Raw genomic sequence first — 25325 nt, 5'->3', positions numbered from 1 at the left:
ATCTCATCTATTTCCATCAGCTCCAACACAGTTCCATCAACAGATACGTGCTCCTCTCTCCTTTCACAGGGATTGTAAGTGTGAGAGATTCTGAGGATTCTGGAAATCTTGAGCAATACACAAAATGCCAGAGGAACTCCAGCGCTTCTGGAGAGAAACACAATTGAAATTTCATGCTGAAGCTTCCGCCCCCTTTCCTTTCAGTCCTGTGGAAGGGTCTTGGCCAAAATGTTGACTGTTTATTCTCCACTGTGGATGCTGCCTGACTTGCTAAGTTCCTCCAGCACCTTGTAGATGTTTCCCTTTGTGGCTACCGGTCCACTCTTCCATCCCCAGCTTGTGGCACTTCAACAGGTAACCCTTGGAGATGAAACACTTGTTCTTTCACCTCTGCCCTTCCCACCATCCGGTGACCCAAACAGTTTTCCCTCAGGTGAAGCAATAATTCATGTGCAGTTCTCTTAAACTGCTGGATTGCATTTGGTTTTCACAATGCGGCTCCTGTACATTAGCAAAATTGTTGTTGCATTGTGCAGCCCCTGCGTTCAGTCCCTAGCTACCGTTGGCCTGTCATTTTAATTCTTCATCCCAGTCCTGTTTGGACCTCCCTGTCTGTGAGCTCCTGTACTGTTACAATGAGGCCCAATACAGACATGAAGAACAGTACCACATCTCCCATCTGTCTGCTGCAGTATACAGGTAAGGTAGATGATCTTGCAGCGCAGTTGGAGATTAGTAGGGCATTGTGTAATTAGCAGGGCATGTCGATGACATTGTGGGTATCACAGAGTCGTGGCTGAAAGAAGGTCATAGTTGGGTGCTTAACATCCAAGGATACACATTATGCCAAAAGGACAGGCAGGTAAGCAGAGGGGGTGGGGTGGCTCTGTAAGTAAAAAATTAAATCAAATCCTTAGAAAGAGGTGACATTGTGTTGGAAGATGTAAAATGCTTGTAGGTAGATTAAGAAACTGTAGGAGTAAAAACACCCTCATGGAAGTGGGCTACAAATTACATGGGAAATAGAAAATGCATGTAAAAAGGGCAATGTTATGAAAAGCATGGGAGACTTTCAATATGTAGGTAAAATGGGAGAATTAGGTTGGTGCTGGATCCCAAGAGAGGGAATTTGTAGAATGCCTATCAGACAGCCGTCTAGAGCAGCATAGTCCTCTATGTAAAAAGCAGTTTGGGATTGGGTGTTGTGTAATGACCAGATTTCATTAGGAAGCTTAAGGTAAAGGAACTCTTAGAAGGCAGTGATCATAATATGATAGAATTCACTCTGCAGTTTGAGAAGGAGAGCTAAAATCAGATGTATCAGTAGTACAATGAGAGAGGAACTGGCCAGGGTTGATTGGAAGGGGACACAGGCAGGAATGACAGCAGAACAGCGATGACAGGAGTTTCTGGGGGCAATTCGGAAGGTGCGGGATAGATACATCGCAAAGAATAAGTATTATTCTAATGGGAGGATGAAGTAACTGTTGGCTGACAAGGGAAGTCAAAAACAGCATAAAAGCAAAAGAGAGGATGTATAATTTAGCAAAAATTAAAGGGAAGTTAGAGGATTCTTTAACTAACTGTCAAAGAGGAAGCTTTTTAAAACCTACAACAATAAGGAAGGAAGGTGAAATATGAAGGTAAGCTAGCCAATTAAAGAGGATACCAACACTTTTTTTCAGATATATAGAGAGTAAAAGGGAAGCGAGAGTGGATATCGGGCCACTGGAAAATGATGCTGGAGAGGTAGTAATAGGGGACAAATTTATTAAGTATTTTGCATCAGTCTTCACAGTGGAAGCCACTGCTGTATGCCAGAAAGGCGAGAGTGTCAGTGGGCAGAAGTGAGTGTAGCTGCTGTTCCTAAGGAGAAGATGCTTGAGAAGCTGAAATGTCTGAAGGTAGATAAGTCATCTTGACCAGATGGACTGCACCCCAGGGTTCTGAAAGAGGTGGCTGAAGACGTTGTGGAGGCATTAGTAATGACCTTTCAAAAATGGTTAGATTTTGAAATAGTTCTGGAAGACTGGAAAATGGCAAATAACACTCCACTCTTTATGAAGGGAGAAGAGGCAAGTTATAGGCCAGTTAGCCTGACTTCAGTGGCTGGGAAGATGTTGGAGTCCGTTATTAAGGATGAGGTTTTGGGGTTCTTGGAGGCATATAATAAAATATGCTAAAGTCAGCATGGTTTCCTTAAGGGGAAATCTTGCCTGACAAATCTGTTGGAATTCTATGAAAAATAACAGGCATGATAGACAAAAGAGAGTCAGTGGATGTTGTTTACCGATTTTCAGAAGGCCTTTGAAAAGGTGCTGCACATGAGGCTGCTAAACGTTATAAGAGCTCATGGTATTACTACCATTGATTGGCTGATGGGCATGAGGCAAAGTGTGGGTATACAGGCAGTCTTTTCTGGTTGGCTGCTGGTGACTAATGGTGTTCCACAGGCTTTGGTCAGGACCAGTTCTTGTTATGTTATATGCCAATGGAATTGATGGTTTTGTGGCCACATTTGTGGATAACATGAAGATAGGTAGCGTTGAGGAAGCAGGACTGAGACAGACTAAGAGAGTGGGCAAAAAAGTGGCAGTTGGAATATAGTGTTAGGAAGTGGAGCTGTAACTCAATGAACTCCCCATTATTCGGGTGGCTGATGGGTTGATCGACAAGGCATACAGTGGTAATTGCACCCAAGGTGCAGGACACAGTGCACTATACCCTGTGGCGGTTCCCCTCAACAAGAGATACACAACTTTAGATACTTTTGGGGGGCATGAGCTTGCAGAGGAAAGCCACAGTTACCAGGTCTTCAGCACTAAGTCTGGCTCTGTGGCTCAGAAGGGTTGGGGGTAGGGAGACAGGAATTGTAGTGATAAGGAACTCACCTCGTTAATGAGACAATTGGTTCTGTGAACAAGAATGATATTCCTGGATGATACGTTGCCTCCCAGGCGCCAGGATCAGAGACATCTTTGATCGAGTCCACAGTATTCTTAAGTTAGAGGGTGAGCCTCCAGAGATGGTGACCAATGTTAGTACCATTGACGTGGGTAGGATGGGTGACGAGGTCCTGCAAAGTGAGTTGTGTGCTTAGTTAAAGGACAAGACCTCCAGGGTTGTGATCTCAGGATCGCGACTATGTCATGTACTACTGAGGCCAAAAATAGGAAATGGTGCAGGAGGGAAGGCTTCAGATGTTTGGATTATTGGATTTTCTTCAAGTGAAGGTGGGATTCATACAGAAGGGGCAGTTTGCAGTTGAACTGGAGGGGGACTACTATCCTTGTGGGAGGGGTTTGCTAGTGCTGCATGGGGGGGGGGGAAGGTGGTTTAAAACTGAGTTGCTGGGGGATGGAACCAGAGTGCCAGAGCGGAAAGTGGAGAGGTTGTGAGACAAAGTATGACTACATACAAAGTCAGGAATTGAAGGGTTGAGCATGGTGGGGCTAATGTTCTGATTGTGTCCTTCAATGCAAGGAGTACTGTAAGAAAGGCAGATGAGTTTAGCATGTGAAATTATGACATTGTAGCCATTAGTGAGACTTGGTTGCAGGAGGGGGCTGGATTGGCAGCTCAATGTTCCAGGGTTCTGTTCTTTTAGACAAAATAGAGTGGGAGAGATTAAAGGGGAAGGGATGACATTACTAATCAGGGAAATTCTTGTGGCAGTGCTCAGACAAAACAGTCTGGAGAGCTCTTTTACTGAGGGTTTATGGGTGGAACTGAGGAACAAGGAAGGGATGACCACATTAACATGGTTATAATATAGACCCACCCAACAGCCTGCTGGATTTATAGGGGCAAATTTGTAGAGATCACAGACTGTTGCAAGGAGCATAATGTTGTGATTGTAGATGATTTTAACTTTTCACATATTGACTGGGACTCCTATGCCATAACAGGGCTGGATGGGATAGAGTTTGTCAAATGTGTTCAGGAAAATTTCCTTTATCAGTACACAGAAGTCCCAGCTAAAGGGACTGTGATACTAGAGCTCCAAATAGGGAATGAGACAGGGCAGGTGTCAGAAATTTGCGTAGGAGAACATTTTGCATTTAGTGATCATCTAGTTTCAACATAACTATGGAGAAAGGTAGGTCTGGTCCCTAGGTTCAGATTCTAATTTGGAGAAAGGGCAATTTTGATGGTGTCAGGATCTGGCAAGTGTGAATAGGAACAGATTGTTCTCTGGCAAGGGTGTACTTGGTAAGTGGGAGGCCGTCTAAAGTGAAATTTTGAAAGTAGAGTCTTTATGTTCTTGTCAGAATAAAAAACAAGGATAACAGGTCTAAGGAACCTTGGTCTTCGAGAGATATTGAGATCCTGGTTAAGAAAAAGAAGGAGGTGCATAGCAGGTAAAAGTAGGAAGGAGCAAATGAGGTATTTGAGGAGTATAAGAAATGCAAGAGAGCACTTAAGGAAATCAGGAGGGCTTAAAGAAGGCATGAGTTTGCTCTAGCAGACAAGGTGAAGAAGAATCCTAAGGGATTCTACAGATAGCTTAAGAGCAAAAGGATTGCAAAGGACAAAATTCATCCTCTGGAAGATCAGAGTGGTCATGGAGCTAAAGTAGATGGGGGAGATCTCAAATGGGTTTACTCAGGAGATGGACCCTGAGTCTCAAGCAGTGAGACAAAGCAGCAGTATCATAATATATATTTTGGTGACTATATATAGATTACAGAGGAGGAGGTGTTTGCTATCTTGAGGAAAATTAGGGTGGATAAATCTCCAGGTCCTGACAAAGAGTCCGTCGGACCCTGTGGGAGGCTGGTGCAGAAGTTGCAGAGGCCCTACCAGAGGATTGGGGGATAGCTAATGTTGATCTGTTGTTTAAGAAGGGCTGTAAGGATAACCCAGGAAATTATAGGCTGGTGAGCCTGACATCTGTACTAGGGAAGTTATTGGAAGGTATTCTAAGGGACTGGATATAAAAGTATCTGGATAGACAGGGACTGATAAGGGATAGTCATTATGGCTTTGTGCATGATGGCTCGTGGCTAACCAATCTTAGTTTTTTGAGGACGTTACCAGGAAAGGTGATGAAGGCAAGGCAGTGGATATTGTCTATCTGGACTTTAGCAAAGCCTTTGACAGGTCCCATATAAGAGGTTGGTCAAGAAGGTTCAGTTGCTTGGCATTCAAAATGAGATAGTAAATTGAATTGGATTGGATATTGTCTTCGCGGCAGGTGCCGGAGTAGTAGTGGATGGTTTCCTCTGACTAGTGGAGTGCAGCAGAGCTCAGTGCTGGGACCGCTGTTTTTTGTCATCTATATCAGTGATCTGGATGATATTGTAGTAAACAGGGTCAGCAGATTTGCAGATGACACCAAGATTGGGGGAGTAGCGGACAGTGAGGAAGACTATCAAAGCTTGCAGGGTTATCTGGACCAGCTGTGAAAATGACAGATGGAATTTAATGCAGGCAAGTGTGAGTTGTTGCAATTTGGGCTGACCTACCAGGGTAGGTCTTATAGAGCGAACAGTAGGGCACTGAGGAGTGTGCTAGAACAGAGGGATCTGGGAATACAGGTCCATAATGTGTTGAAAGTGGTGTCACAGGTAGATAGGGTCTTAAAGAAAGCTTCTGGCACATTGGTCTTCATAAAACAAAGGATTGAGTCCAGGAGTTGGGATGTTATGTTGAACTTGTGTGAGACGTTGGTGAAGCCTGTTTTGGAGTAATGTGTGCAGTTTTGGTCAGGAAAGATGCCAATAAGATGGAAAGAGTGCAGAGAAAATTTACAAGGATGTTCCCAGGACTTGAGGACCTGAGTTACAGGGAAAGGTTGAACAGTTTAGGACTTTATTCTCTAGAGCGTCTAAGAATGAGGGGAAATTTAACAGAGACACATAAAATTATGAGGGTTATTAATAGGGTAAATGACTTTTTTTCCACTAAGATTATGTGAGATTAGAACTAGATGTCATGGGTTAAGGGTGAAAGGTGAAATATTTAAGGGGAACATGACAGGCAATTTCTTCACTCAGAGGCTGGTGAGAGTGCGGAACGAGCTGCCAGTGGAAGTGGTTGATGCGGGTTGAATTTCAATGTTTAAGAGAAATTTGGATAGGTACACGGATAGGAGGGGTATGGAGGGCTGTGGTCTGGTGGAGGTCAATGGACTAGGCAGATAAATAGTTCAATATGGACTATTTGGGCCAAAAAGGCCTGCTTCTTTGCTGTAGTGTTCTTTGTCTTTTAATTATAGGCCCGTGAGCCTGACATCAGTAGTGGGAAAGTTATTGGAAGGTATTATAAGAAACTGGATATGTATATATTTGGATAGACAGGGACTGATTAGGGATATTAGGTCATGCACTTTGGCAGAAGGAAAAAAGGTGTAGACTACTTTCTAAATGGGAAGAAAATTCAGAAATCAGTGGCGCAAAGGGCTTGGGATTCCTCATGCAAGATTCCCTAAAGGTTAACTTACAATTTGAGTCTGTGCTGAGGAAGGGAAATGTAATGTTAGCGTTCATTTTGAGAGGACTAGAATATAAAAGCAAGAATGTAATACTGAGGATTTATAAGGCATTGGTCAGACTGCACTTGGAGTATTGTGAGCAGTTTTAGTCCTTACCTAAGAAAACATTAGCTGGCACTGGAGAGGATCCAGAGGAGGTTCACGAGAAAAGGCCGAGTTAATGTATGAGGAGGGTTTGAAGGCTGTGGGCTTGTACTTGTTGGAGTTTAGAAGGAAGAGAGAGAAGGGGGAAGAGAGGGGGAGAGGGAGGGGGGAGAGGGAGAATAAGAATGAATCTCATTGAAACCTATGGTATATTGAAAGGCCTAGATAGTGTGGATGTGGAGAGGATGTTTCCTATAGTAGGGGAATCTAGGACCAGAAGGCACAGCCTTAGAATAGAAGGTTGTCCCTTTAGAACAGAGGTAAGAAGGAATTTCTTTAGCCAGAGCATGGTGAATCTGTAGAATTCATCGCCAGAGATGGCTCTGGAGGCCAAGTCATTGAGTGTAAAGTGGAGGTTGGTAGAACCTTGATTAGTCAGGGTGTCAAAGGTTATATGGAGAAGGCAGGAGAATGGTGTTGAGAGGAATGATAAATGAGCCATGACGAATGGTGAAGCAAATTTGATGGGCTGAATTTCCTATATTTTTTGGTCATATGGTCTAAAAAGTAGAAGTAGGCCATCAGTTCCTCATGTTTGCTCTGGCATCTGTTCAGATCATGGCTGACCTTATAATCTCAGAACCACTTTCCAGTACTAATCCCATATATATTCAGCCCTTAATAACCTAAAATCTATTCATCTGCCTTGATTATAATCAGTGATTGAGCCTCCACAGTTCTCTTGGATACTCAATTCTTAAGATTCGCCACCTCCTGCATAAAGTGGATTTATTTTTCTCATCTCTTTCCTCAATGGCCAGTTTTATTTTGAAGCTCCAACCTCTGGTTCTGGACACCCCATGAAGGGAAACTTCATCCCAACATCTGTTGTCAGCCCTACCTTAAAAATTTTGTACACTTCAGTAAGATCACCTTTGTGAGCATGAAGGGGTCAGTCTGCATCAGAAAAGCTGATCACCACAGGAAATAATCTGTGAACCTTGTGTACATCTTTCCAACAAGTCCTCCAGAGCAAACAGTATCACTTCTGAAACTTTGATAGATGCCAGACCAACAGCTCAGCTCCCGTTTTTGGAAAGAGGACATTCAAGGGTTCCTCATTTGATATAATCATGACCATCTGTTCACAGATCTGTAGGCGGTGTTCTATGTGAGAGGAAATTCGTTTATTCAGAAGTCTGTGAATCTTTGGAACTCCCTGCCTTGAAGGGTTGAGTCCTTATTTCATTAAATTCAAGGCTGAGATCAGTAGGTTTTGGGATTGTGAGAGTACTTGGCAAGAATGGGCAGCCACAATCCGAATACGTGACAGAGTATGTCTGAAGGGCCGAAAGGCCTTCCCCCACTTCCTTTTCTCACAAACGTTCACGTTGCCCATTCCTCTTTATAAGTGGCCTCTCCTTCCTCCACAGGGTACACAGCCTTTAATGGTGTGGACTTCGAAGGAACGTTTCATGTTAACACGGTGACAGACGACGATTATGCTGGATTTATCTTTGGCTATCAGGACAGCTCCAGCTTCTACGTAGTCATGTGGAAACAGACAGAGCAAACCTACTGGCAGGCAAATCCTTTCCGTGCTGTGGCTGAGCCTGGGATCCAGCTCAAGGTAAGCAATGTCCCCACCTCACAACCCTGTATCACCTACTCGGCACTCTCTACCATTCTTCACTGTGTCCCTTCTTCTCAAGGTGCCAGTATTCCACACTGCACTGTTGTCCCCTTGCTCAGTACATTCCACTCTGTACCACACCAGTTTCATCTCCAATCCTGTATCACCTCTCCTTTTGTCCCACATCTAAAGTTCCTCAAACTGTCCCCTGAAAGCTTCTCTTGGGAATCAGCAGTTATGGTGGCCTGATAGCCTTTGCTCCGTGTTTTTTGGTGCACAGAGGACTGGGCATCCTTGTGCACAAATCACAAGAAGTTAACATGCAAATACAGCAAACAACGAGAAAAGTAAGTGTCGGTCTTCGTTGCAAGAAAATTTGAATGCAAGAGTAGAGTAGCCCAAATTCACTTCTATAGGGTCACTGCTGAGACGGCATCTGGAACACTGTCTGTAATCCCTACCCAGGGAAGAATATACACTCAGTGGCCACTTTTTAGGTACACCGGCTCGTTAATGCAAATATCTATTTGGCCAATCATGTGGCAGCAACTCATTGCATAAAAGCATGCAGATGTAGTCAGGAGGTTCAGTTGTTGTTTAGACCAAACATCAGAATGTTTCTGATGAGTCAGAACATTATCGTCAGTTTAGTGGCTGGGAAATGATGTGGGGTCCCTAGGTTACTAAGGTACATAACTAGATCTCTGCAGATTCCCTATAGATCTCAACACACAAATGCATGCATATGTATAATAAACACATTAAAAGAACACCTACTGGAACTTTGTGGGGGGGGGGGCCCTCTGTTCTGCTCTCACTGAGACTGGTGTAAAAGAAACCAAGATGGTAGACTTTCTGCCTGCTAATAGGCACCCTGTTCTCTTCAATATCCATGTATAAATTCTCTGCATTTGAAGAATTGTTTTATATACTTTTTACTTGACCTATTTTATTGACAAAGTCGATGCTTTCTTCTTCTGCATGCAATCGTTGAATCATAAGCATAGAAAAAGGCCCTTTGGCCCATTGTACCCATACTGACCATTGTCACCCAGCTCCACTAATCCTGGAGATCAAAATTTATCCTTCCCACACCACACCAGCTCCCCCAGACGACTGTTTCCCATTCATCTATTACAATTACAATTTACAGTGGCCAATTATCCTACAAACTCTAGACCTTTGGGATGAGGGAGAAAAACTGGCACTCTCAGAAGAAATACATGCAATCACAGGAAGAACAAGGAAACAACATGCATGCTAGGTAAAGTATCCTCGGTAAAACCAATCAGTTTCTGTACTGACTGGATATCTCAAACTCCCTTAAACAGGCAGTGAAATCGCGGACTGGTCCCGGCCAACACTTGCGGAATGCACTCTGGCACACAGGAGACACCACTGACCAAGTCCGCCTTCTGTGGAAAGATCCCAAGAACATTGGCTGGAAAGACAATACGTCGTATCGCTGGTTTCTGCAGCACCGGCCACAGATTGGGTACATCAGGTGGGTCACATCACCCTCAAAGGTAGGGACATCAGCTGGGTTACATCTACCCCCAGGGCAGAGACAGCAGTTGGGTTATATCTCCCTGGGCTGGGATGTCAGGTGTGTCACGTCTCCCCAGGATTGGGACTTCGTCTCAGTTACGTCTTCCTGCAGTACCCTGATGTTAAGTGGGTCATGACCTTTCCTGGGGTTCAGAGTCAAGGAGACAATGGAAAATAGGTGAGAGTCTTATTTATCAGCAATTTTTTATCCCCCCCCCCCCACACCACCTCTCCCAGGGTGCGGCTCTACGAGGGGCCGGAGATCGTGGCAGATTCCAGGGTGATCATCGACACCACGATGCGCGGAGGAAGACTTGGAGTCTTCTGCTTCTCCCAGGAAAATATAATTTGGGCAAATCTACGCTATCGTTGCAATGGTAAGGGGGGGTGTGAGGATGCAGACATGAAATGACAGGGCAATGGTGGGAGGGGTGCTGGGTGTGAGAGGTATGGGATGAAGAGGGAGGGAGTGTAATGATGGTATGTAACCATGGGGCTATCGTTGAAATCGTTGTCATGAATATCGTTTGAAAGCATTAAATGGGTGTATTTTGCAGATGACAGTAGAACTGGAAAAAAATCCACAGTAATAAGGGAAACAGGGTTGTTATCTTTGGGCTGGAGAGCTGGAATATTCCTAAAGTTCTGTTAGGTGGACTTTGGCATTCTATGTTCTAAGAACTCAACATCCACCACCTTCAACTTACACAAACTCCTTCACTTTTTCTCCTCAGATACGATTCCAGAAGATTTCCATCCAGCACTTCAGTCACAGATTTGAAAGTGACCTCTGAACTGCTGAACCTTTGACCCTTTAACCCTGACAGCTGACAATCACTCATTGCAATCTGGAACGGTGGTAAACATCAGATCTGGGATGAAGGCTGGTTGATTATTGATCCGGCTCTTTGATTCTCTCATCAGTTGATTCCATCCAACCAGAAGGGGCGTTTGGCAACAGTAGTGCAACGTGTGAGCAGGACAATGCAAAGAGGATCAGTTCATAACCAGAATTTCTGCTCAGTGATCAAGGTGGATATATAGAAATTTATAGTGCATGTGAGGCCATTCTTACCCAACATACCTGTTCTAGCTGTTCCAAAGTGCTTACTCCACTCCACAGCTTTTGTCCATAACCCAATAGTTTCTTCATCTGTTCAACTCCTTTTTACAATAATTAATAAACTCAGCTTCCACTCTTTCAGGTGATACTTAATTCCTAATAGCTGAATGGAAAAACATTCTCATCTCCTGCCCGGGATTTTTTGGTGCAGATTTTAAATCTCTTATTTTTAAGTTACTGCCAGACATAACAGATTTTTCCTAAGCCCCCTATTTTAAAGTTCATAATATTTTTCTTTTAAATCAAAGTACATATATGTTACTATATACCCTGTGATTCATTTTCTTACAGGCATTCACAATAAATACAAGAAACAATAGAATCAGTGAAGACTGCCCCCAACAGGACAGACAACTATTGTGCAAAAGACAACAAATTGAATAAAACCCCTTTTTACTGGGCATCTTTGGAAACGTGGCTTGTTGCCCCTTGCTAAGAGCCACTGGACTCTGCGGCAAGAAACCCACCTTTCTCAGGCTCCGTACGTCTAGGGTATATGTGACTTTTGTCCCCCCCCAAACCTGTGAGGTTGGGATGACTCGCTCACCCAAACCCCAGTTTGTGTGAATGCTGTGTGATTTACTGCCCCCCCACCCCCGGCAATTGCCCACCAGCAAGAAATAACAGATCGTACACTGCATGCAATTATAAAGAGAATATATTTATGAATGTTAATTTAATCAAAGAGTAATTAAAGAGTGAAACAAAAAGGGCCCATTATAAGTAAACAGTCAAATGTGCACATAAGTTGGAACTCAACTTAATGTTGTCTGTAACACACACCACACACACACTGACCCCATGGTTGGCATGAAAGCACACATTACCTCCCCAGTGTCGCTTGAAATCCATCTCGAACAAACGGGCTCCCCCACGGGAGCATCGGTCATTCCTCCTAGAAGCCCTTCATCTGCACAAAACACCTTGTGCAACAGGGACAGCATCCTCAGTCATCTTCCCTCCCATCTTCTCACAGCTCCCGCCGGAAAAAAATATTGACCCATACCAGTGACCCTCACAAAACCTCTCCACCCAGAGTTCTCTGGAGCCTTCTCCCAATTCCACCATCCTGACTGGCTAATACCACGTTCCTGTTGAAAAACAAAGCCCTTTATCTCAGCTTAAACCCAAACAGGCTGAAAGCGGAACAAACTGCTCTTACAGAACTGCTAAAATGAAATACCTACAGCATAGCAGTAAAAATCTCAACTAGGGTGTTACATGTACAAATACAAAATGAGAGAAGTAATAATAATAAGCAATTAATATTGAGAAGATGAGTTGTAGAGTCCATATGTTGTGGAAACAGTTCAGTGAAGGGACAAGTGAAGTCGAGTGAAGCTAGCTCCTCTGGTTTGATATGTGTGTGTCAGGTATGTGTAAAATCTTACCAATTCTACTCATAACTGAGGTTTCTGGTACCTGACGACATGCTGTGTTCCATTCTGGAACCTTTCTATTTTTCCCAGTTAAAGGGTTGGAAGTACTACCAAACCCTTCAGCTATTCACCTACCTGACAAACTAGCTGTTGGGCTAAGAGATGAACTAGTGACAGATCACAACTGTGGCAGGAGTGATAACACTCCGAGCAAAATCAAGTAACATAGAGAAGCTGCACAAGAAGCTTAGTCCCAGGCTGCAGATAATAAACCTGTTCCCTTTATCCGGTTATTGTAAAAAAGATAAATAGCCATTGGGTAAGGGTGACGGTCCGAGATCTGGAGGTGGTGTCCAGAGGCTTAATGGTTAGGGTCACCGGTCATGGTTATGTGGTGGAGGATCTTTTAGTCTGTTAGGTTTTGTTTTTATTCAACCTGATGAATTCTAGCAAACAGTGGCTACTACACTGGGTTTGACTTTCACATCTCCCATAACATGTTTGATAGCCTAGATTCTGAACACCAGCATTGCAAAAGAAATCTGTCATTCAGGGATAGATGGAAATTGTTGCCATGAGCAATGGAATGACCTAACATAACACAGTATGAAACAGGCAATTTTTCACACTGCTATCTTTTGTAAATGTTTCTGCATATTTTTGTTTCATATGGACTTTATTGACATGAAAATATTAAGTTAGAGATGTAATCTGTACTGTATATTTTAATTAGCCTTTTTTCAGATTATAACTAAATAAATATTCCCTTTTTCTGCTCAGAAGTGCTTCTTTCAAAGCTAATTAGAAAGAGGTTGCTGAGACTCACAAGCTGAGTGAGTGGGCAAGGAGTCAGGTGCGATATATAACTTGGGAAATTGTGGGGCTTCATCATAGTAGAAAGTTATACACCTTGAGAAACTAGTAAACATTGGTTTCTAGAAAAGTCCATGTGTTCAGGAATTGCAACAAGTGAACATAAGGTACAAACGGAAGCTAAGTTATAGCTGAATGCATTATGCGTGGTGGAGTACAGAACAGGATCTTGCAGCAATTTTACACTGCTTGGGTAGTCACTTCTGGAGTTTTTTTCTCTATCTTACAGGAAGTACATCAGAAGAATCACTTTTGGACTGCCTTGATATTTAGAATTGGCTAAACTAGCAGGATGTAGCAGAGTAGCTACCAACTACCAGATTTTTCTTATACCACTTGTCATCTATCAGCATTTAATTAACAGTAAGAAACTTTAAGAAATTACAAGACTTAACAGGAACAGTGGATTCTCATTTTCTAAGTTCTAGTTAATAGCCTGATACCAATGCAAGTATGTAAAGTACACTTTTCCCCCCTGTATCAAACACTCATGTTCATACTCAATAGATACAGATTTAGGGCCTGTCCAAACACACACACTGCAGGCAATTGATACAAGGTAAAGCCTCCCACTCCTATCTCAGCAAACACTTCCAAGTCAAGGACAGCTCCAAGTTAGACACCAAATGAACCTACCACTTCAAAACAAGAATCGAGCTATATACAGAGTTAAAAGACAGAAAAATTCTATAAAGAATAAAACTTCCTCTATAATGTTCTGTCAAAGGTAGCTATACAACAGAGATTTGGAGTGTAAATTCCCCTCTACACTGCTCTGAAAACATTCCTTTGTCCCACTTTAGTCCTGTGTCATGCCTTTACAGGTTTCAGACATGTTGTGCATTGTAGTTGGGAGAGAATCAGGCTTCAGCAGGGAAAATTAGAACAGAAAAAGGTGCAAAGGACTGCAAGCAGAAAACCGTTTAACTTTTATTACATTTCATTTACAAAGACAGAAGCCTCCACACAAACATAAACTTTAAAAAACATTTACATTTTAAAATGAAGATCCTTGACAGTCATAACAGGTTATTGGTTTGCAATACATCTGAAACCCTCTTCAAAATTTCAAAGATTATTTATAAAAACCAAGACATCAGAAAAATAAATAAGTGTTGGCGGGTTTGAGGACGGAATCTGATTGGTGACCCTTTGGGGGAAGCTGCTTTGCTGCATCTCCAGGGAAAACAAAGGATTTGCTGCCAATTCATTTTCTGAGTTTGTCTTGTGGGAGTGAGGGTGTGAAATGCACAGGGTCTGGTACACACACAGTTCTCTATAAGATTCAAGAGGACAGGGCAGCCACAGGTTAGCGCTATGTCAAACAGGTCCTCCGTCAGTGTGATCTGATTGTAAAGTGCCACTTCATGAGTGTTTGTTATTCAGAATCTTTCAGGATACTATGCAGGATAAACGTTTTAACTGAATAATTATTGATCATTCAAAAAAGGTTAATTAAAGGATCACAACTAGATTGATGGGCAGTAAACTAGAGGTTAATGAGTTGCCTTCTGATGTTACCTGAGCATCTAGGAGAGCATTGAACCATTCTCAGTCCATTTTGATGACCATTCTTTCACAAATTACAGTTTAGGTTCAATAGGAGTGCCTTTCTTTTTATACAAGATGGCAAGCAAAAACATTTTACTCATCTGGTTCCAAAATTATTTTATTAGCTATTCACAATCTGAAGTAAATCCAGATTAAAAAACAACTCTGATTTTTTTAAACCTAACCATTGAGGCCTCGACCCTTTTATTGCAATCCTTTGAATGGTTTATAAAACAAACATGTAAACAGTTCAGAAAATAATCAGCACACAGTTTCTTTTTCCTTCTTCCTCCACTTTAAGCACCCTCAATACATAGGCACAGTAGCCATCATCCATTGATCCTGGCCACAGAATTGAAATTAACACTGGGTTTCAGGACTGTAACAATTGCTCACTGATAGTTTAAGTCACTATAGCCCGGTACAAACCAGACTGCATTTAATTCAAAAACACCACAAGAAGTCTGAGAAATTAATTACTCCCACCATGTCTACAAGGATAGTCCACCACATCTGGCTTTAAAGGCACAGCCTGTCTCTTTAGTCACACTGAACACAACATGCTGGCCCTGTGTAAATGAGCTGCCCCACACAGCATCACCCTGTATAATGCAGTGTAATGTGTGTAATGCCTCAGCATTTCAACAGTGGATCTACAGAAGGTATGAAGGTAGAAAATACATCACCACAGTCAACATCAGAATACCAAAGTTCAGCATAGTTTTGGAGTTTTTGTATGAAGTGGCCTATAATCTTCTGGTTAACCAGTGGTAGCAAATCGACCTCTGCACAATGATGCAGCATTAAGGTACAGCAGAGCCACAGTCCGTCAGAGAATGTGTTGTAATTGGCTGGGAATGTGGTGATGGGAGTGAGTAGGCCAGAGTCCGCAAACCTCTTAACGGTTGGATGAAATATGGAGAGTTAAGAGTCAGCTGCAGAGTACACTAAACCTGCAATCTGCAGCCGCAAATATTGCAGAAAAACTGAATGACACAATAAGGTATTTGACCATTGTGTCTGGTCTTAGTGCTTGGCCAAGATAAAATTAATTCCATTCCCTTGCTCTTACCCACAATTTTGCAATTTTATCCTTCAAGTTTCTGTCCAATTACCTTTTCACCTCCTTATCTAAGCTCTTCATGACCTTTCCATCCTTTGCTAGTTTGAACTCTCCTTTCATCCTTCCCTGATGAGAAAACACCACTCTTCCCACATAACTGAAGGTCCTCTTGCATTGGACTGTTCTGATACATCCCCTCCAAAGCACAGACTGCCTTTGTAAAGTGCACTGTCCAAATGAGGGCACAATGCCCCATCTTGGGTTACCAGGAACTTAAAAGATTTAGCTCTGATTTTAAAGACCAATGATCGAGGGGATTTTTTTAAAACAGTTTTGCCAACATGTTCTGTCACCTTCAGTGCTTTGTGTACACACACCCCCAGTCCTTATGTTCGCCCATTGCCTTTAATTCTGCATGGTTTAAATTAAATTTCATCGTAATTCAATAAAAATAAATTACTTCACACTTTTACCTGTTAAAATTTTATGTACATAAGGCTGTCCGTTTTACCAGTCTGCATTTTCTCAAGCATTTAACTAACTCCCTCAATGCTTAATAAGTTTCACAATCTTGTGACATGTAATCTTTGAAATGGTACTTTGAATACAAGAGTAGATTAATTATTACATAAAAGATAGTGGTTCAAATACCAATTCCTGGGAAACACCATTGCACTGTCCCCATCAATTTCTGTACCATCATTTATTACTAATATCTCTTTCTGTACTCATGCAAACAATGTTCCTTTAAGCTCATTAAGTTACATGGTAACTATCTTCTGAAACTCCATATTCATAACTAACACCCCCATCAAACTGTTATTTTATTAAAATTAGATAAACATATCTGCATTTAATAACATTTCCCATACTTAATAGCCTGGACTTTTGCAAATGACAATTCATTTTGGCCTTGCCTATAGAGTCTGAAGTTTTCTCTATCAACATCAGACTGGCTGGGCTATAGGTCCAAGACTTATCTCTCTCCACTTCTTTCAATGAGTAAGTTGCAATCCACCAGTCTTCTAACAAAACACACTCTCATTTACAGGGAGCCAACATCTCGTAAGAAGTGATTACTAAACTATTGGAACAACGTGCACTCCATAACACCATGTATTTGTCATGGTGGGCACCTTCAGATTTATCCTGCTGCTTGTGCCTGAACAAATGATCAGAATTGAAAAGGAATCTCAATTATGAAACAGCCAGGCACGTCCTCAGGAGACAATGCATAAATACGAGCTCTTTGCTTCTTCACTTACCATAGCACAGCACTTGACCAAAATATGGTAACCCTCCCAGACTTGTATTCTTAAACATATGCTTGTGACATGAAAAAATACTTTGTGTCAATAACTGTTAAGGATACAACTTAGATATAAATACTTTGATGCATGTTTGGTCCCAGTAAAATATCGCCATGACTCTTTTCCCTCTCAATTATAACAATCTTCTCTCAATAATCCTTAAGAACCAAGACCAATGCTCTGGATTACAATTGGAGAAGTTACCAACAACTGCAGCCAGCGCACAGAACAAGGGGCAACACCATGATTGATCCTGAACTCATTACAATCTCAGCTGATCTTACATAACACCAAAGATCAGATGATACCCTCCACAAACCATGCAGTAAAGCCAAAACAGGAAGAATTTCTAACAAATGATTTAAATGCATTCAACAATTTCTCAATAAAACCCATGTCTTGCTTAAAGCTTCAAAGCCTTAGTTTGCTATTCTGGACAATAATCTCAAGGATAAAATCTCATAAGCACCGATTTAATTAATGGCTCTGCTGCTTTGAGAGCATCTTCAATATTTTGCTTTTCTCTATTAATCTCCAAGATAACTACAGAACAAAAATCCATTTGAATACAAGAGTAATTATTCCCACAAGTATATCAAAGAACTTTAATACTTAGCACCACTGGATTAACTCTCACTCAATTCACAAGGACATCAAAGGAGTGCAAGTATAGAATATCTTCTCAGTAATCTGGGTTAACACAGCTCCTCAGAGACTAGGATCTGGGTTAATGCAGCCACTGACAAAATCTGTGACCTGGTTTAATGTAGCACCTCCATAAACCTAAGAGCTTGGTGCATAATAGCCCTCACAAGGCTTGGAACCTGCTTATTGCAATCGCTCACAGACCCCAAGGTCTAGGTTCTATGAGCAGTTGCATTATCCCAAGGGTTAATGTAGCTCCTCGGTGAGCTTGAGATTTGGTTAGTGCAAGCCTTCAAAAAAACGGACATCAGCATGAATGCAGCTGTTCACAGAGCCTGGAATCCGAGTTAATGCATTTGGTCACAAAATCTGAGAGTTGATGTATCACCCCACTAAATTTAGGCCTGGGGTAATTAATGCTTCTGCACACAGGGCTGGGATCTGGATTAATGCAGCTGCTTACAGGGCCCCAAGGTCTGGGTCAATACAAATCACCTCAGAACTTGGAATTTGGTTAATGCAGCTCATCACTACACCAACAGCCTAGGGAATCCCCTGTATGTTGCACTAGGCCTCTACTCTTGAGATTTGATTAGCGCAAGCCTTCAAAGAAACAGATATCAGCATGAATGGTCTGAATGTCACTAAGGGTTTCCTAGCTTGAATTAAGGAACTTTATCCAATTTTCATTGCTTCGAGGGAGGGATGGCCAGGAGAAACTCACACACAAATTCAGCACAGAAATTTTACACACCATGTAAAAGCTGTGATTAGTTTTGCTTCACTCATGTACATAGTCTGAGGGTGTAAGGAGGTAGAAGGTTGATGCTACAGTAATATCTGTTCTCCTTTTCAGAACCCTGCAGCATGTTCAGGCTATTTCAGAATCTGCTCCAACCATTTGCCAGCTTCCCAAGCCTAGGTCTCAGCCTTTCCAGGTTCCCATTCATTCTGTCAGATGGTAAAGGTATTTGATAAAACACCTGTAAGGTGTTTTCAAATTTTGCATTATTCAAGAAATTATGAGAATGTTGCTCTCATTCATAGAAAGTAAATATTAACTATTTGATATCTTAAACTAAAAACCAATGATACGCATCCCAGAATGGAACTATTCAGTGACAGATTGTTGACAGCTGTAGCTTTCCCCTCACAAACTTGACTAATTAGCTTCATTTGTTTTAATAATTATAAAGTCCCACCTGGGGTGAGGGGAAGCACTTAAAAATTTCTCTCCAACGTGCACAAACGATGTTATAATGAGAAAAGTTCAGAGGCCAGGCAGTGTGCGTTGCTGCAGTGTGAAGTGAAGCACACTACAGTAACGCAGGAAATGTCAGGCAGCACAATACAACACTGCAGCAACGGTGGAGGTACAACACATTGCAACACTGCAGCAGGGGGCGAGGCACAACATTGCAAACTGTCACAATGCAGTACTGTGAGGCACAGTGCTTCACAGCAGTCTATTAATGCAGCACAGCAAGGCACAGCTCATAGTGACACTGCAGGGATGCAGCTCAAAGAGGCACAACAGAGTGAGAGGCACAGTTCATTGCAACACTGCAGGAATGCAGCACAGCACCAACCTGGTCACAGTACAAATCTGAAATGTGCAGCAAATAGCACTGAGATCCTGGCCAAATGTGGCCACATCACATCAGAGCAGTGGTTTACACAGTAGGTTTAGTTTTGGCATCTAAGCTGGAACCTGATCTTTTCCTCTTTGAGGAATGAATCAGGGAGCTGACTCAAAAGTTAAGTGGCAATTAAACCACAACATTAAACCAGGCAACTATCAAGAGATTATTGAATTAAATAAAATCTGGTTTAGACACAATTTAGGGCAGGTATTTGGAGAAGGCTACTGATATGGAGAGATAGAATGGCACACTACTGGGATGAGATCAGTACTTGTTGGCAGATACAGCACCAGGACAAAAATATTCCACATCTCAATGTCTACTATTCAGAGATTAGGAGCACACTGTTCACCACACAAGGGCCACACAAAGTGTGGTAGAAAACCTGTTAAAAGTGGTATTAAAACAGGACCACCTTGACTCTGATTCACATTCAATAAGGACATGGCTTACTCCACTTATGATAACCATATGATGCAGGAGCATAATTAAGCCATTTGGCCCATTGAGTCTGCTCCCATGATCATGGCTGATTTAATTTCCCTGTCAACCACATTGACCTGACTTCTCCCTTGATAACCTTACTAATCAAGTTAAATTGGAGTACCAATCTCCACTTTAAATATATCCAATGACATGGCTTCCACAGCCATCTGTGGCAATGAATTCCATAGATTCACTACCCACTTAATAACCTCTGCCCAATATCTGTTGCTGCATGTATCCACCTCAGACTTCAAAGCTCCTTTGGGAAGGGTTCCACTGTTCTAAGTTGGAAGAAGTGTTTCATGTTACCCTCCGAACAGCCTAGGCTTAATTTATGACCTTTTATTCTAGACCTCTGCAAAATCTCCACTGAGCAAACATTTTCTATTCAGCCAGTCAAATTTTCCAAACTGATCAATCAGATCACCAGTTCTTCTGAATATGGAAAACAAAGCAACTTTATCCAGCTTCATAAATGAACCCTTTCAATGCCACTACAATTATGGAGATTGTACTCTGTGTTGCTATTTTCCCCAGAGTTGCGGAGCTCATAAACGAGCTCAGTACTACAGGTGGGATCTCATTCTGAACTTTATATGGTTGTAACCACTTTGACTCTCTGCAATCAGATAAGGGCCAGTATTCCATCGCTTATTAATTTTTTAATGCTTCCATCTGCTTTTAATAACTGCTGTACTTGGGAGTTTTAAATCTTGCTGCTTTTACACAGCTCCCAAACTTTACTATCTAAAAAGTATCATGAAAAGCATTTCCTGGGATTCGCACTGGCAGAGTTATAACCAGTGGACTATATCCCTTCAAACAACTTCTAGTAAACATAACGATACACTGCTGCAGGACGTATCCCTAAGTACCTTTATAAAGTACAAATAAATGTTTGCCGAATTGTGCAGTTACAGAAGACACGACAGAAGATTCATTCAATGAACAGGAAGTGCAAGATGGAGGATTAACCCACATGAGAAAGGACAGGTCTACTGTTTTTTTGCACAGTCCATTAGGAACTGGGGCAAACGAAGAAGTGCCTACCATTGAAAGAAACCTGCTATAGCTTTGAAATGCCTAGCAATTGCAGAGGAAACAATCTCTGGGCTTTATATAATTTGTATTTAGTGTCAGGGAAAAAATGACTTAGTGTTCTCTCTCAGAGACTTTAGTGGGAGGTCAGCTATGCTGTTGGCCAAGCAGACCAACAGTACCTTAGTGTCTTGAAGTATATTTGTGTTTCTGTTGCAGAAAACAGTAACAGTTAAAAGTTTGACAGAGTTTTAACCTGTAGTGGACGAGCTGGGAGAAGAATCCCAGTAGTGTATTACTTTAGTGGATGACCATATGACATCGTAGGCCAGCCTCCTCTCTTGGAACTGAAATATTTTGGAATTTCTTGTTTAGGTGGCCAGTGACAAGCTTGGATACAACTATGGCCCCATGCAGGGGGTTGAGAGAGTCACAGTCCCCTCCAGTGCACTCCTGTCCCTAAAAATGTTCATACCCTTTATATGTCACATACCAAAGATGGGGAAGGGGTGGTTACAATCCCCAGTTGGGAGGGCAGATACTTCTTAAGTTAGACCTTGTTGTTATATCTGGAGGGCAGGAAAGCAAAATATTGATTTCTCAAGAATGTGAGAATGTTATTTTCTCACTGAGGAAGAGTAAGAATATCAGTTTCTTACTGAAAGAGAGTGAGAAAATCAGTTTCCCTCTAAGGGAGAGATGGCAGCAAACACTGGTCTCTGACCTGCAGAAAATGTGAGGCTATTTTTTTTCCAAATGCTGTTGGAAAGGAATAAATGAGAGGGATGCAACTGGGAGCGAGAGCTGCCTCCCCCACCCCCATGAACATTGGCAGTAATACAATTTCTGTCCATGCACTTAGCTCGTGTCACATCATTCTCTCAATCACTATCTCAGCAACATACAACAAGGCAGTGGCTTTTGCTCAACACAAACACAGTGAAGGGAACAGGACAGGGGAGAGAAATCACATACAATGTAAAAATATAAATAAGAATTGAGCAGCATGGGAAACACAATGGCAACGATGCAATGACGGAATCCTCGAACTTGATGACTTTGGTTTAAGTAACATATGTCACCAAACTGTTGGCCTGGAGCTGTCGTGTGTTGTTGTTACCTCACACAGAATGATTCCACTCTTCTTGTTAAGTCTGCCGATGAGAGTGATGCATTTACAGCCCACCATGGTCAAGAGGATAATATCAACAGGGCTACAGAAAATAAAACAAGAGGCCTAGGTATGAAATGGAGTCAATGAGACGCTGCAATGGAGGAGCGCGCCACACAGCTGCAAGCGCTATACTTGGTTCATTCAGGGTTGCAGTGCTGCAAGCTCAGAACAAGAAGCGGAATTCATTGCACGTAACGCTTTCACGCTAACATCATTCCACCAATCGTACTCGGTCACTTGATTTCCGCTCCCTGGTGGGGTTTGGCTCCCTCCCCGATTTGTCCTGGGTCCGAGTGTTACTTATTACAGACGATCCATGCGAAAAGTATCCTCTGTAGCGGGGTCCGTCAGCACCATGTCTGGGTCATTCAGCATGTGCAGACCATCCAGCGTTAAAGGGTCAATTTTCAGTTCATCGAGAGGAAACTGGGAGTCGGTATCAAAAGCCACATCTCCAACACCCGCAAGTGAATTGGTCAACTCCTTCGACAGAGTTGGGGGAGACTCTCCTGTCACTGAGAGCCAAAGACAGAAAGACAAAAGCAAGTTCTTCTAGCAGCTGTACACAAGCATCAGTTCCCAACCCCACAACCCCAAGCCCACCCGGCTTCAGACTACCATCCACGTGGCAGGACAGCCATCCAAGTCCACATTCCCCTCCCCTCCTGTCCAGAAATTTGCCCAGAATATTTCCTTTAGATTATGGTATCATGGCAGGAGACACCCGTGTAAAGTTCCCTCTCTACTTCTTGTCACACACAACTGCAAACATTCTTGTCTAACTGTATTAAGGGATATTTTGCTAGATTAACAGAGTTTTATAAATGCAGAGCAATGGTGGTGCTCGCAGCCTATCACAGGATCCACAATATTTTGAAATGGAGGGCCAACCAAAATAATTGTTCAAGAAGGGCAGAGGTTGAAAATGTCAACAAAATAGATTTAATAATGACCAACACAGTAGGGGAGATCTAGCCCAATCTTGTTGCACTGCATCAGTCAGCAATGATTTGAGCAGTACAAGGTTAGAAGGGTTTGCTACAACGTTGTTGGGAAATGCTCACCAGTCAGAATGATATTGGGTATGTTTCCGTGGTTGGTATAAGTGAGCTGCGTGTCATGCAGACTCCCGTGGCTCCCTGTCAGTCCCATCATTGCTGCCTGAGAGTAGTTCAGAGTCGAAATTTGGTTGTAAAGGCTGTTGCTGCTGCTTGGGCTTTCAATCATATTAAACTGTTCCAGCTAAAATAAAGAATACAGAGAGTTAGTCTTATATCTTGGAATTTACCCACCAGCCTCCAACCCAGGGTGGATTGCGACATTTAATAGAAGTTTGGATAGTTACATGAATGGGAGGGGTGTGGAGGGCTATGGTTAAGGTGCAGGTTTATGGGACTAGGCAGAATATTTCAGCACAGATTAGATGGGCTGAAGGGCCTGTTTCTGTGCTGTAGTGCTCTATGATTCTACTTGTGCTAGTTCCAGATCAAATGTGAAACACCATATAAAATGTTATGAATTCTAGCCATTATTAATCATTTATGGGCATGACTGAAGCAAAACCAGTCACACCTGCAGACAGAAAGTAATTTGGATCTTACATTAAAAGCTCTAACACAGGACAAATCAAAGCTTAAACTTTCAAACTCTAGACCAAGTATTTAAAACTGGGTGCTCTGTGGCAGTTGCTCCATCTCCTATCTAATGTACAGCAGGTTGTTGCATGCAGTGGGATTTGCCCTCTGTGCATACCTGGTGTGACAGTGAATTGGCCTGCCTGCTTGTTAGCTGCTGATCGTAGTAATCTCCAAATACACTCCCGAGTATGGACGTCTGTTGGAAAAAAAAGATTTATTGACCAGAGATGTCTTTTGTCACAGACTTAACATCCTGTGATGGCCATGCACTCACGGACATGCACATAAACACAAACAATTGCTCAATCACACACTAAGTAACTCCCTAGTTCTTTGCCACCTGCAGTATACAACACTGCCCCTAGGAACTAGTCAGAGCCCAGATCTTTTCTTTGGACAGAACTCCAAAAGGACAGATCAACCTTTCCCAGCTTTACTTACTTTGTATTTAGTACCTGGACAATCTATAGAGCTGGTCTGTTAAGGGAATTTGATCCTGTATGTCCTCTAACTCTAAGGACTACTGGAGTCTGCATAAGTATAGAAGGATGGAGGATCAACGTGATGAAAACAAATCTCTTGCTTGGGCATTATGTCTCGTGTTGATGGGCTGAAAGGCTGGCTTTGGTTACAATTTCAACAGATTTCTATGATACTAATTCAGATGATGCTACTTAATTTTCACCTAGTGAAGCTCAACATTTATCTGACTGCCTGTACTACATTACAAAGCAGGATTCAAAGGAAAACACACTATATTGGCTATAAGCGAGAAGACTATAATAATGATTGCAGCACCTCCAACGAACATTGAACTAGACAGAGACTTACAAAAAGCAAGCACACAACTCAGAGCAAACAGCTTCACAAACCACATACCACTCAAGGGACCTCTCTCACCATTCCCAGGGAGAAATATGTGAGAGAAAAAAATAAACAGAATTTGTGATTCATTTCTTAGTGACACAGAATGTCAGTCTGTACTGCCATTCTCACTGGTTAGTTCCCAATGACCATTTTTGTTAAGAGTTTGATCCATATTACTCTTCCCACTGGTTACAAGTTACAGGTACATTGGGGAGGGGGTGGATTGGACTGGGTGGGAGTGAAGAGAGGTTGCTGGCCAACTACATATAAGCAACTTTCTGTTCATTCTCTCTCCAAGACAATGTTTTATATTCACACCCAAAACTCTCATTCATTTCTCCCACCAGGAAACTTTCCAGCTACATTCATACATAAAGGTAATGTTTCTAATTCACACTCAATCCTCAAGCAACTTTTCCTTGTTCACACTCACCTCTACAAGGAAATGCTTCTCATATTCATCTCCCAGGAGTCTGTTTCCTGCTCTGACTCATCGCCAAGAATATGTTTTGTATTTACCCAGATCATTGGCTACTTTCTTACTCACATTCAGACCCTGTTCACACTTACTTGAGGTTTCCTACACACAGTCACCCATGAAGGAAGGTTTCCTCTCTGAAACACTGACATAGGCTCATACTTGCACCCAAGCAAATACTTCCTGCTCATACTGGCCTCCAAACAAACCCTTTCTCCTCGCACATATCACTAAAGGAATGATTCTTACTAGCCACACTCCTAAGGGAAGAATTCCTCCTGACATTTAGCCCCAAGG

At 42.3% G+C, this 25325-nt stretch overlaps 2 protein-coding genes across 6 annotated transcripts in view; one reads left to right on the top strand and one right to left on the bottom strand.

Moving 5' to 3' along the window:
* The window catches only part of comp (cartilage oligomeric matrix protein), a 90075-nt gene extending 77873 nt beyond the window's left edge, over positions 1–12202 (top strand). For all 4 annotated transcript variants that reach the window (XM_059991307.1, XM_059991308.1, XM_059991310.1 and 1 more), the window contains exons 17-20: positions 8014–8210; positions 9545–9717; positions 9999–10138; positions 10496–12202. In XM_059991307.1, coding sequence (XP_059847290.1) covers positions 8014–8210; positions 9545–9717; positions 9999–10138; positions 10496–10542 — 557 coding nt within the window. In that variant the 3' untranslated portion in view covers positions 10543–12202. The remainder of the gene's footprint in view (positions 1–8013; positions 8211–9544; positions 9718–9998; positions 10139–10495) is intronic.
* A 1840-nt stretch (positions 12203–14042) lies between these two features.
* LOC132406096 (CREB-regulated transcription coactivator 1-like) overlaps positions 14043–25325 on the bottom strand; it is a 61647-nt gene continuing 50364 nt past the window's right edge. For both annotated transcript variants that reach the window (XM_059991311.1, XM_059991312.1), the window contains 3 exons: positions 23799–23879; positions 23111–23288; positions 14043–22561 (listed from right to left, as the gene is read on the bottom strand). In XM_059991311.1, coding sequence (XP_059847294.1) covers positions 22350–22561; positions 23111–23288; positions 23799–23879 — 471 coding nt within the window. In that variant the 3' untranslated portion in view covers positions 14043–22349. The remainder of the gene's footprint in view (positions 22562–23110; positions 23289–23798; positions 23880–25325) is intronic.

Source organism: Hypanus sabinus, chromosome 16 (assembly GCF_030144855.1).
Source record: "Hypanus sabinus isolate sHypSab1 chromosome 16, sHypSab1.hap1, whole genome shotgun sequence".
NCBI lineage: Eukaryota > Metazoa > Chordata > Chondrichthyes > Myliobatiformes > Dasyatidae > Hypanus > Hypanus sabinus.
The sequence above is the reverse complement of the archived record's forward strand: the minus strand, read 5'-3'. Positions and strand labels throughout refer to the sequence as shown.